This window comes from Patiria miniata, unplaced genomic scaffold (assembly GCF_015706575.1).
Source record: "Patiria miniata isolate m_02_andy unplaced genomic scaffold, ASM1570657v1 HiC_scaffold_8, whole genome shotgun sequence".
NCBI lineage: Eukaryota > Metazoa > Echinodermata > Asteroidea > Valvatida > Asterinidae > Patiria > Patiria miniata.
This window is the reverse complement of record NW_024037075.1, coordinates 771,820-784,488: the sequence shown is the minus strand read 5'-3', so window position 1 is coordinate 784,488 and position 12,669 is coordinate 771,820. Positions and strand designations below refer to the sequence as shown.

The window sequence follows — 12,669 nt, the reverse complement described above, 5'->3', positions numbered from 1 at the left end:
CAGATGCATGAAAAGACCTCCAATGCATAGCCACTCTGAACTACTTGGGCCTGCTTCACAAGGCTTGTGTGTCTTGTTTTATCAAGAATCAACTGAATGATAAATTCTTCCCCCGGTTTTTTTGGCCTCATAGACCAAGAGAAGGGTTACACAACGCTCAACGACGAATCGGTGAAGGTCTTCAACTCCCTGCTTGGCTCGGAGAATCTCCCAGATCCCATGCCAGTCATCCAGGTAAATGCCTGCAGAACTAATCATAACCAGCCCTGGTTAACTAGTGAACAGTTTCGACTCAAGATATTAATCCTGGTTAATGGTACATGTGTTATTACTAGTAATCCAGTGACGGGTAGAGACTGTAAAGTGTAAGGAAAGCATTGTAATTTTCGATATATCTGTAGATAATTGACGTATACTTGGTAATAATCTTTACAGTTATTGTTCTTATCAGGTTAATATATTGAACTGAGTTAAATCGGGTTATAATATATTACAAACAGTGTTAGTTTCACTTGTTGTTAAATTTGATCAGCAGTTTTTATCACCATCACCAGATTTTATTGGAATATTTACCTGTGACAGGAACCTTAAATCCATTGCCATTTTTAACCAGGAAGCATTTTTAATCCTCCAAATCTTCCAGAACCGAGCACAGTTAATTGCAAACAGTGGTTTGATTCTTCGTATTCCTGCAAAATGCTGCAAAAATTGTCCTGGTGGATTTTTGACGGATCTTTGAGAGTAACATGGTGAACCAATATTTTAACTTGTGAAAGAAATGCTGTGTAAAGAAGCCAACAAGGAGTACAATTTGTCCTGTTTTGTTTTTCTTTGAACATCAGGGCATCTTGCAGACGTGTCACGATCTGAAGCCCCTGCGGGACGAGGTTTACTGTCAGATCATCAAGCAGACAACCGGGGTACCAGACCCGGACAGCCTGGGCAACCTACGCAACTGGCAGATCCTGGCCTGTCTGTGCAGCAGCTTCCTACCCAGTAGGAACATCCTCAGATACACACGCTTCCACATGAAAAGGTAGGTAACTGGCAGATCCTGGCCTGTCTGTGCAGCAGCTTCCTGCCCAGTAGGAACATCCTCAGATACACACGCTTCCACATGAAAAGGTAGGTAACTGGCAGATCCTGGCCTGTCTGTGCAGCAGCTTCCTACCCAGTAGGAACATCCTCAGATACACACGCTTCCACATGAAAAGGTAGGTAACTGGCAGATCCTGGCCTGTCTGTGCAGCAGCTTCCTGCCCAGTAGGAACATCCTCAGATACACACGCTTCCACATGAAAAGGTAGGTAACTGGCAGATCCTGGCCTGTCTGTGCAGCAGCTTCCTGCCCAGTAGGAACATCCTCAGATACACACGCTTCCACATGAAAAGGTAGGTAACTGGCAGATCCTGGCCTGTCTGTGCAGCAGCTTCCTGCCCAGTAGGAACATCCTCAGATACACACGCTTCCACATGAAAAGGTAGGTAACTGGCAGATCCTGGCCTGTCTGTGCAGCAGCTTCCTGCCCAGTAGGAACATCCTCAGATATACACGCTTCCACATGAAAAGGTAGGTAACTGGCAGATCCTGGCCTGTCTGTGCAACAGCTTCCTACCCAGTAGGAACATCCTCAGATATACACGCTTCCACATGAAAAGGTAGGTAACTGGCAGATCCTGGCCTGTCTGTGCAGCAGCTTCCTACCCAGTAGGAACATCCTCAGATACACACGCTTCCACATGAAAAGGTAGATGGGCAGGAAAAGGATTGTTAGCGCCTATTGGATAAACACTCAAGTTGCGTTAGCTTCCAATAGTTCCAATGCTACTTAATGGGCAGTGGGCATGGTTTAGACTGAACTGACGTCACACTTACAAACGGGTTTGTGATCGGGTCTCATGCATATTCAGTTTTAGAACCAAGGTATCATGCATATTCATATTATTGAAAGTAAGCTTGATGGTGATTTTTTCCGTGTAGGCAAATTGAGTTGTACCCTGACACCCAGACAGCCCGCTATGCAGAGTTTGCCATCGAGGCTCTGAAGAGGACCAGGTCAAGGGACTTTGCCCCCTCCAGGTCAGAGGTCATTGCCATCCTGGTGAGTCCATTCAACATTTCCTAAAACTCTACTTCACTTGAGCTTTGGCTTCATCCCAGTCTCAAGAATTGTTTTAGAATCATGTAAAAGGTTCCCAGCCATTTTGGGAAACAAAAAAAATCAGGGAAAACTTGAGGAATTTGACGGTGACCCAGAAGGGAAAGGTTTTCGCCAGTTTGGCATTTGCGCGTCTTGTGCCATGTGTCCAACTTGTGTCCATTGACTTAGGCCAGCCCTCAAATTAGAATTCCTCCCCAGACGATTTGGGGTTGAGCCCACCCAGTATGTCCAAGGGATTGGGACTTTGGATGGAACCGATCGAGCCTGGATTAAACCCACCAGGCTTCTGCACCGTGCTCTGGCTCATCACAAAGGAACCACTTGTCAGGAAGTTGCCTGTGTATCATCAGTAAATCAGTAGCTCTACTCCAACCACCTCTTGTCTTCCAAGCAACCTCGTTTTTAAAGGCAATGAAAGGAAAAGTTTTGTTTTCATAAAGCGCTGGGAAGCCTGCTTGAATGACCAACCATTAATTATTATGCTTACTGTTGATTTGACTGTTTGAAGGGTCGACGCGAGATGAGCGCTACGGTTTTCTGTCATGGAGAGGGCTCCTGCCAGATCAACATCAACTCGGCTACAACGGCTGGACAGGTTAGTTGCTATTCATTCGATGGAAAAAAATCTACCAGCTTGAGTCGTGTCATTTATCACAGTCTTATGAGAATTCCCTGTTGTGATCAACGTGTTTTGTTTTCTGCGTCCAGGTGGTCCACACGCTGGTCAAGGGCATGGGTTTGGATAAGTGCCACAACCGCTTTGCCCTGTACGAGCGCAGCGGCCACGTGGAGAAGGCCATCGAGGACCGGACAGTCATCGCCGACGTCATCGCCAAGTTTGAGCGCTACAAGGCCCGGGGGCTGAGTGACCGCGGCAAGCCCTGGCAGCTCTTCTTCAAGCTCTTCTGCTTCCTGGACACCAAGGATGTGGCCCAGGGAAGCATCGAGTACAGCTTCATGTATGAGGAGGTAAGCGGGAATGAGACAATTTTTGTGCAGCAACTCCAGATAATCGCAATTTGGTCTCGACCTTCACAGGTACCCATTTATACTCCTGGGTGGAGGGAGGCAATCGTAGTAAAGTATCTTGCCCAAGAACACAAGCACCATCTTTCCCGCCAGGCTTTGAACCCATGTTACACGGCATGTGACCACAGCGCCCCACAAAATTTACACCGTCCGTAGCCAGGCCTGCCAGAGTCATGCTCAACCAAAATATTGTTAGAGCAACTCAGGGCGACCCTAGTAGAATTGGGAGCTAACAACTTCCAACGTTTTTTCTCTCCTAGGCCTGTGAGGATGTCATTCGTGGCTTCTTCCCCACGACTCCAGAGAAGCTGGTCTACCTGGCCGCCTTGCGCACCCAGTTCATTCGGGGAGACTACGTGCAGAACGACTGGATGTAAGAATCTCTTATATTTCTCCCTCGGTTTACAGTTTACTACAGTGTATTTTATCCTTGATAAAATCACAAAACCATACAGGGATCAGGCAGCTTTGGCTGGTGTAGGTAGGAGTTACAGGCAAGGCGTTTTGGGGCGGTACAGGGATACATGGGTTATGAAAACTCCACGTGGATTGTAGGTATTTTTCTTCCGTCCTTGGTTTAAATCAATGCGTTCAATCCATGAATAACTAGGAATTTATTCATCTCATCACTGCAACATTGGGTATGTTTTTTGTGTGTGTTATCAATGGAAGGGTTTGCCAAATAAATATTGGTCCTTCTTAACCAACCCCTTCCAAAAGAAAAGAAGGAATTCAAATGTGATCATTATTGTGGATATTTGTACTTTCAGACGTGACTTGAGTGAAGCCTACCCAATCGACAAGCTCAAGAGCCAGCCAAAGAAGGAAGAGATAGACCACGCCGGGTTCCCCATGAAACAACGCAAAGAGAACATCATCTCTGTAAGTCAGTCTACTTCAGGAACTTGTCCACATGGGACTAGAACCTTCCTTTTCAGTTCTAGAACCGGTCTTTACATTTTTGGAACCTGTCCTGTCAGATGTGGAACTTAGCCACTCAGATATGGAACTTAGCCACTCGCATCTAGACCTTACCTGCTCAGGTCCAGAAGTTGTCCATTAAGTTCTCAAATCTGTCCAATTATTTCCAGAACCAGGCCTCTTAGATCTGGAACCTCTTCACTCAGATCTGGAACCTCTCCACTCAGATCTGGAACCGACCACCTTGGATCTAGAACTTATCTACTCAGAACAAGAAGTTGTCCATTCAGGTCCATAAATTGCCCATTTAGGAGTTCTGGAACGTGTCCAATCAGTTCTAGAACCTGGCTTCTTAGAAATGGAACCTCTCCACTCAGATCTGGAACGTACCTCTCAAACATTCCTCCAAAACATACCTCCAAAACATACCTCCAGGCCAAAAAACTTGAAACTGATTATTAGAAAGAAAAAATATAGATTACTCCACTCCCTAAGACACTTCGTTCTCTTTATAAAGGGAACCCTGAGGGGCCTCGGTGAAAAGACTCTGAAGAAATTGCAGAAGTCGGCGTCAGATGACTCCATCCTGGATTCGGTGTACGCAGATGACATCTCAGCCACAACCACGCTGGTCATTGAGAAGTGGAAGACCCTCAAGGTACAAAATGAGCTCTGGAAGCAAATTCTGGAAAGAACTAGCAGTGTGACAGAAATGTTGCATCTTGTAAACAAACTGGATTGTTGATGAGTTTGTTAATTTTTTCCCCTTCAGGGTATGAGTCCCGAGAAAGCCCAGGAGTCCTACATGAGCGTCATTCAACAATGGAAGTACTACGGAGCGCGTCTCTTCGAGGTGGAGAGCACCGACGGCCGATTCCCGCCCAACCTGTGGCTAGCTGTCAGCGCTAGCATGGTGGCCATCCACAAACAGGGAGAGCCCAATCCCATCGAGGAGGTCACCTATGAAAAGTGAGTGGCTACCAGGCTAGGTTGTTTGGCTTTTGGATTGGATAGTTGGCTGCAGGTGGGATGTGTGGTAGACTTTCCAGCTTCGCATACAAACGGACTTATTTTTCATCTGTCTTGATTTATCTTTCAGGATCCTGTCTTTCGGAGCGCCTATCCCCAACGAGTACAAGATTGTGGTGGAAGGCAGACGGCATGAGCTCTCCTTTGAAACCAATCAGGTACTGAATTTGATTTCTGAATTTTATAAAACATTGCTTCAGTTTGCCTGAATCTACCCCTCCCTAAAAAAGTCTGTCTTCTGTATCCATCTGCATGTACATTCTGTCCCTATTTGGAAGTCTTCAATTTTTTGTCCTTGAGCAGGTAATTGCATGTATTTCTGTCATGTGAAGAGTGAGATTGTTAATGGCATGTGATTGACCTGATTATTGACATTTTGATAGACACATGATGGACATGTAGCTGGAATGTAAAATGACACGTACCTGTCTTGTGATGTACATGTGACATACATGTGATGTGATATGATGTACATGTGATGCATATGTGTACATGTTATTTACATGTGATGCATATGTGTACATGTTATTTACATGTGATGCACATGTGATGCACATGTGATGCACATGTGATACACACGTGATGTACATGTGATGCACATGTGGTGCACATGTGGTGCACATGTGGTGCACATGTGGTGCACATGTGGTGCACATGTGATGCACATGTGATGCAATGTAATTGACATATGATGTCTTGTAACTAACATGTGATTGCCTCTTTGCTGCTTCCCCAGGTCTTTGAGATTGCCAAGTTGATGAAGGCCTACATCAACGAGATCGTGAGGAAACGGCAGAGCTTGGTGAGCATTAACAACGGCAGTATACCGCACAAGACCAACGGCAACATGACAGACTCGGCAGTAAATGAAACATATTTTTGATGAAACTGTAATAAATCTGCTTGTAATAAAATACTATAACGACAATATTTCAAAACCCTGCAGTATAGAATTTGTATATTGATTGAAACATATATATCGAACATAACAAAGGCTGTACGTGAAACTTGATGGAAACGTTCAGATCTTTTTCAAGTTTGTTTGCTTTTAGAGTATTATTTTATGTGGGAAACGGTGAATTAATTTTTTTATTTGTTGGGTCGCTTCTGCGCTTCTTGAATTTAAGAGTGTTACCATGGTGTAGTGACATTTAATTTTATTTTTAACACCCTGTATTTTGACATGCATCAACGATTGGAAATTATTTGCAGCATTTTTCCCTTCGCTCAGGGAACCATTTTTTAGTGTTGTCATTTGTGATGCTTAAGGATGCATTGTTAACTTTGTATAAAACCGAAACCATGTGCCATCGTACTTAAGCATATGAGTGATACGATCCCTTTTTTTTGTTAAGACACAATATTTATTATTAAGTTTTTCACAATGTGGTCCAAGTGTAAAAGAAGTGATGTGGAAATGTCTTAAATGGAAAAGCTTTTTTTTCCTTTTACATGTAATTATACTAATCGTGTACACACGGAATTCTTTGTAATTTACTCCCAAAAAGAGAAATAATTACTAATGAAGAAAAATGTGAAGAATTTGGGGAAGCGTTTTTCTAATTAACTAATCCACAGCAGATAAGATTTCATGATGAGATTTTATTAAGTTCACATGCTGAAATGTTTAAAATAATTTCTCAAGTTGTCATTTCAGTTTTTTGACACTTTTTCATCTTTTTTTTTAACGCCCTGCCTGCTAAGCTAGAGAGGTATACGATTTATGCGTGTGTCACAAATGTGTGTTCATTACGAGGCTTACCGACATTTTCTTGATAATGTACAGCATTCCACCAAATCTAAATGGCTGTCCAGAAAATCCAAACAAACAAGCAAACAGCATTTTATTATTAATTGGCAGGCATTTATTAGTGTTTATTACTGTACATTTTTTCAGGGTTTTTTTTTTTAGGGGGGGGGGAGCTTTCTGAATTTTCAAGCACATTTTATTTTTTTGGTAAATTTAATTCATTTTTGTTACCCGAGTGTACAAATTTTCCATTTCTAAGTCCGATTCAGACTAAAAGTACTTGAAAATGTATATTTGTACAATGTTCTCAGTTCATGCTTCCTCTTGCTTTCCTGGTGTCATTGAAAAAACAAAACAAAATTTCCATGATGCCTTGCATTCTGTGTTTACTGGTGCTATTATGTCAGTTCTGTATTAAACATTTTTTCGTTTAAAAATGCTGTAGATCAGAGGAGAAATCTATTACGTCACTGCTTTGCTGTGCACAGCGGATCATGTTCAGTAGAGTAATTGTAGTTCAAAAATGAAAAATCATGAAGAAAATATTTCTATTTTCAGTTCAAGTTTGGCAGGGTTCTAGATGTATTTTAAAGCCCTATGTAATTAGATGTCAATTATCGATGGATAAAGTTGTTAAGCTGAAAGACTTTGGGGAAGTGAATTTATGTGAACATTGTCATAACTAGAATTGTGCGCAATTATGCTGTGACAAATAAAATTAGATGTGTGTACATGCATAATGCACGGCAAAAAGCTGTAAATAATGTTATATTTTGCTTATTGATCAAAAAGAGGATTCATCATTGGTTAAAGACTTCAATCTTTTGAATGTTTATCTCAGGTACACATTTTTTTTCGGGGGGGGGGGGGGGAGGCGGATGGGGCAAGTACCATTTTGTAGTCTTTCCTTTTTTGTATTTAATTTCTTTCTGTATAGATACTGTATTAACCACTTGATGCAATATACCATAAGAAATGTACTGTAACAAAAAATGTACAAATATTACCTGGTTTGCTACTAATAAAAAGAACAACTCTTTTGAAAGAAATACTGGCATCCTGGTCCTTTTTTCCCCCTCATTTACATATGATGAATATTTATGACATGGTAATATACCAGGTGCTCATGGGTAATTTTTAATTTTTTTTGACATAGGTTAACCTAAGGTTTATATATAACGTCCGAACGAAATTCTTCAAGAGCCAGTTGGCTCAGTAGGATGCGCCCAGGATCCGAACCGGGAGGTCCCCGGTTCAGGTCCTGGGCGGTCCTGAGGAGCTTTTAGACTTTTTTTAAAATATATACTAAGTTTTCTGACAAAATTGTGCATGGGTGGGACTTGAACCGGGAACCCTTGGGTATGTAGCCTTACACTCTTACCACTACACCACTGGGTTTTTCTTAAAAAAGTATGGATTCCGGTAATTAAAACCCTTAGGATGTTCTGACTTAGTCTCCAGAGAGAGTTGGAAGCTGAGGGGTAGAAGCTTTGGACTTAGGTTTTCTGCTGATCGACTGGCTTGGGAATTTATTAGCTGGATGGTTGATACTTATACTTTAATACTTATACTTTATACTTAATACTTAAATATTTTATCAGTCATGTTTTGAGGGAAGTATAAGCTTGTACTAAGATTTGCTGGAAATTGAGTTATTTACTAAATTAAATGCATTTCTTTTAAAGTGAATTTCTTGATAATGAATAAATTTAATAACGGGCACATAAAGACAAGAGTGTCACACTGCAAACATATTCAACTTGCCATTTCATGGTTTTGAAATTTATTCCTGAATTTTGATACAAAATTGCAGTACAAAATATACATCGAATTTACAATGCGTAACAATGTAATGTTTATACAATGAGTGTTAACTCTTAAAAAGTTTTACCATAATACAGCAAATGAAAAGCACTTTCTCTGAAATATTAACCAGATATAGAGTACATTTGAAAGAAATTTTACAACTGTTATTGATAAAAAATAGCTCTCTTCACATCCTATTTGTTAGGGCGAATAATTATAAATTAACATTCACCAACAGACTTTGAAAATATGAAATTTACGTAAAATACCCCTTTTAATCTAGGTTTTTTATTTTTAAAAGCAACCCCTACATGTAGTCATATATTGGACTTTTTCTTTGTTTTTGAGCTGGGTGTAGAAAACCGCTTAATTATATTTTATATAGAGTGGAAACTTGATTAAAACAACGATTAATTTTGGTTCAAAAAAATGATAAAATTTTGATTTCTCGAAAATTTAACAAAAATTATTTCTGGGTCTTAAAACATACTATCAAAGTTCAATAGTTGTTAATTGTGCAGAAAAAACACCATTTCTAAAAGATTCTCGGAATTGTCAGTTTGCATCAATTTTTAGTGAAACATTGAAGGTTAACCTTTTGACCCACTTATAATAAAAATCCACTAGGTGTAGCCTAAAATATATGTCAAACTATATTCAAACTACATATATATTTTGGGGCTCACAATGCGTCTTTGGAGTATATTTCAAATAACGAAAAGTTTTGACCCAATTTCAATAAAAATGCAAGGTTAACCCCTTACCATTTTGATAAAATAATTTTGGCTCAGAAATAACCAAATTGTGAATTTCTTGCAAACTTTTAAAAATTGCTTCTGGGAACTTAGAATAACAAGTGATGCTTAAAAATGTCAAATATATTTATTTGGCTCAAAATGCATTTTGGGAGAATGTGGAAAAAAAATAAAATTTTGAACCAATTTTAATACAAATGCAAGGTTAACCCCTTACCATTTTGATAAAATAATTTTGGCTCAGACATTACCCAAATTGTGAATTTCTTGCAAACTTTTAAAAATTCCTTTTGGGACCTTGAGAATAAAAAGTGATGCTTAAAAATGACAAATATATTAATTTGGCTCAAAATGCATTTTGGGAGAATGTGGAGAAAAATAAAATTTTGACTCGATTTTAATAAAAATGCAAGGTTAACCCCTTACCATTTTGATTAAATAATTTTGGCTCAGAAATAACCAAATTGTGAATTTCTTGCAAACTTTAAAAAATTGCTTCTGGGACCTTAGAAATGTCGATTATATTCATTTGGCTTAAAATGCATTTTGGGAGAATTTGGAGAAAAATAAAATTTTGACTCGATTTTAATGAAAATGCAAGGCTAACCCCTTACCATTTTGATAAAATAATTTTGGCTCAGAAATGACCAAATTGTGAATTTTTTGCAAACTTTTAAAAATTGCTTCTGGGACCTTGAGAATAAAAAGTGATGCTTAAAAATGACAAATATATTAATTTGGCTCAAAATGCATTTTGGGAGAATGTGGAGAAAAATAAAATTTTGACTCGATTTTAATAAAAATGCAAGGTTAACCCCTTACCATTTTGATTAAATAATTTTGGCTCAGAAATAACCAAATTGTGAATTTCTTGCAAACTTTAAAAAATTGCTTCTGGGACCTTAGAAATGTTGATTATATTCATTTGGCTTAAAATGCATTTTGGGAGAATTTGGAGAAAAATAAAATTTTGACTCGATTTTAATAAAAATGCAAGGTTAACCCCTTACCATTTTGATTAAATAATTTTGGCTCAGAAATAACCAAATTGTGAATTTCTTGCAAACTTTAAAAAATTGCTTCTGGGACCTTAGAAATGTCGATTATATTCATTTGGCTTAAAATGCATTTTGGGAGAATTTGGAGAAAAATAAAATTTTGACTCGATTTTAATGAAAATGCAAGGCTAACCCCTTACCATTTTGATAAAATAATTTTGGCTCAGAAATGACCAAATTGTGATTTTTTTGCAAACTTTTAAAAATTGCTTCTGGGACCTTAGAATAACGAGTGATGCTTAAAAATGTCAAATATATTAATTTGGCTCAAAACGCATTTTGGGAGAATTTGGAGAAAAATAAAATTTTGAACCAATTCTAATAAAAATGCAAGGCTAACCCCTTACCATTTTGATAAATAATTTTGGGCTCAGAAATAACCAAATTGTGAATTTCTTGCAAACTTTCAAAAATTGCTTCTGGGACCTTAGCCTAACAAGTAATGCTTAAAAATGTAAAATATTAAAAAATATTATAATAATGTAAAAAAAAATTTGGCTCAAAATGCATTTAGGGAGAATGTGGAAAAAAATAAAATTTTGAACAAATTTTAATAAAAATGCAAGGTTAACCCCCTCCATTTAAATTTTGGCTGAAAAAATGAGGTTTTTATTATATAACTATAAAATGGAACAAAAACCTATATGGGTCCTCAATTTTGGCCAAGTTTTAATATAAATATTCAATATTAAACCCTCACCATTTCAGACATTTGTTTGCTCAAATATATCAAAATTCTGATTTGCTTGAAAATAAAAATATGCTTTGTGTTCAAAGGACCAAAATTGAAGCTTATAAAATGCCAAAATGTACTTAGTATGGCTCCAACTGCATGTTGGGACAATTTGGAAAAAGGTCAAATTTTGACTCGATTTTAATAAAAATGCAAGGCTAACCCCTTACCATTTTGATAAAATAATTTTGGCTCAGAAATAACCAAATTGTGAATTTCTTGCAAACTTTTAAAAATTGCTTCTGGGACCTTAGCCTAACAAGTGATGCTTAAAAATGTCAAATATATTTATTTGGCTCAAAATACATTTTGGGAGAATTTGGAAAAAAATAAAATTTTGAACCAATTTTATTAAAAATGCAAGGTTAACCCCTTACCATTTTGATAAAATGATTTTGGCTCAGAAATGACCAAATTGTGAATTTCTTGCAAACTCTTAAAAAATTGCTTCTTGGACCTTAGAATAACAAGTGATGTTTAAAAATGTCAAATATATTCATTTGGCTCAAAATGCATTTTGGGAGAAATAGGAGAAAAATAAAATTTTAAACCGATTTTAATAAAAATGCAAGGTTAACCCCTTCCTATTTAAATTTTGGCTGAAAAAAGAGGTTTTTATTATATATCTATAAAATGGAGAAAACCTATATGGGCCCTCAATTTTGGCCAAATTTTAATGTAAAAAATTCAAGATTAACCCCGCACCATTTCAAGCTTATAAAATGCCAAAATATACTTAGTTTGTCTCCAACTGCATTTTGGGAAATTTGGAAAAAGGTCAAAATTTGACTCGGTTTTAATAAAAATGCAAGGTTAACCCCTTACCGTTTTGATAAATTTTGGCTCAAAAATGACACAATTTGAATTTGCTTGAAAAAAACCACAAAAGATACTTCTGGGTCTATAGAATAACAAGTGAAGCTTAAATGATGTCAAACATTTTTTTTTGGGGGGGGGGGGCCCGGGGGTGTCAAAATGTGCCGGGAGGATTAAGAGGATTTGGAGAAAGGTCAAATTCTGACAAAATACTGATTAAAAAATATGCAAGGTTTACCCCTTAACTTTTTAAGAAATTTTGGCTCAAAAATTATGAAATTTTGATTTACTGAAAAAGGGTTTTTTGGGGTCCACATGGAGTAAAAACTGAAATTTTAAAAACCTATAAACTGATAAATGACTTTATTTTTGCAAAAAATCATTTTTGGAGAAACGTTTTTGCAAAATTTTGAATAAAAATATCAGGTTAACTAACATCTTAAAGAATCTTAATGAATTTTAATGAATTTTGGCACTTTAAATGACAAATACTTTGGATTCGTCAATAGGCTTCAATTTATCTTAATGGTGGCTGACACAAGATCAACATTGCACTTGGTTATACAAGGCCAAGAAAAAAATTATTGTGTTTCCTATTACATTGTACATT

General features: G+C 37.7%; 1 protein-coding gene and 1 long non-coding RNA gene across 4 annotated transcripts in view; one reads left to right on the top strand and one right to left on the bottom strand.

Moving 5' to 3' along the window:
• The window catches only part of LOC119719381 (unconventional myosin-X-like), a 60,720-nt gene extending 52,780 nt beyond the window's left edge, over window positions 1-7,940 (top strand). For all 3 annotated transcript variants that reach the window (XM_038188809.1, XM_038188810.1, XM_038188811.1), the window contains 11 exons: window positions 134-234; window positions 843-1,036; window positions 1,982-2,102; window positions 2,671-2,757; window positions 2,871-3,131; window positions 3,452-3,564; window positions 3,962-4,073; window positions 4,630-4,770; window positions 4,885-5,081; window positions 5,212-5,299; window positions 5,878-7,940. In XM_038188809.1, the coding sequence (XP_038044737.1) occupies window positions 134-234; window positions 843-1,036; window positions 1,982-2,102; window positions 2,671-2,757; window positions 2,871-3,131; window positions 3,452-3,564; window positions 3,962-4,073; window positions 4,630-4,770; window positions 4,885-5,081; window positions 5,212-5,299; window positions 5,878-6,024 (1,562 nt within the window). In that variant the 3' untranslated portion in view covers window positions 6,025-7,940. The remainder of the gene's footprint in view (window positions 1-133; window positions 235-842; window positions 1,037-1,981; window positions 2,103-2,670; window positions 2,758-2,870; window positions 3,132-3,451; window positions 3,565-3,961; window positions 4,074-4,629; window positions 4,771-4,884; window positions 5,082-5,211; window positions 5,300-5,877) is intronic.
• Window positions 7,941-8,645: 705 nt separating this feature from the next.
• On the bottom strand, window positions 8,646-11,025 carry LOC119719384. Its single transcript, XR_005269918.1, has 2 exons — window positions 10,542-11,025; window positions 8,646-9,749 (listed from the first exon to the last, which is right to left on the bottom strand). It is a non-coding gene; the product is annotated as an uncharacterized LOC119719384 (long non-coding RNA).
• Window positions 11,026-12,669: the final 1,644 nt, after the last annotated feature.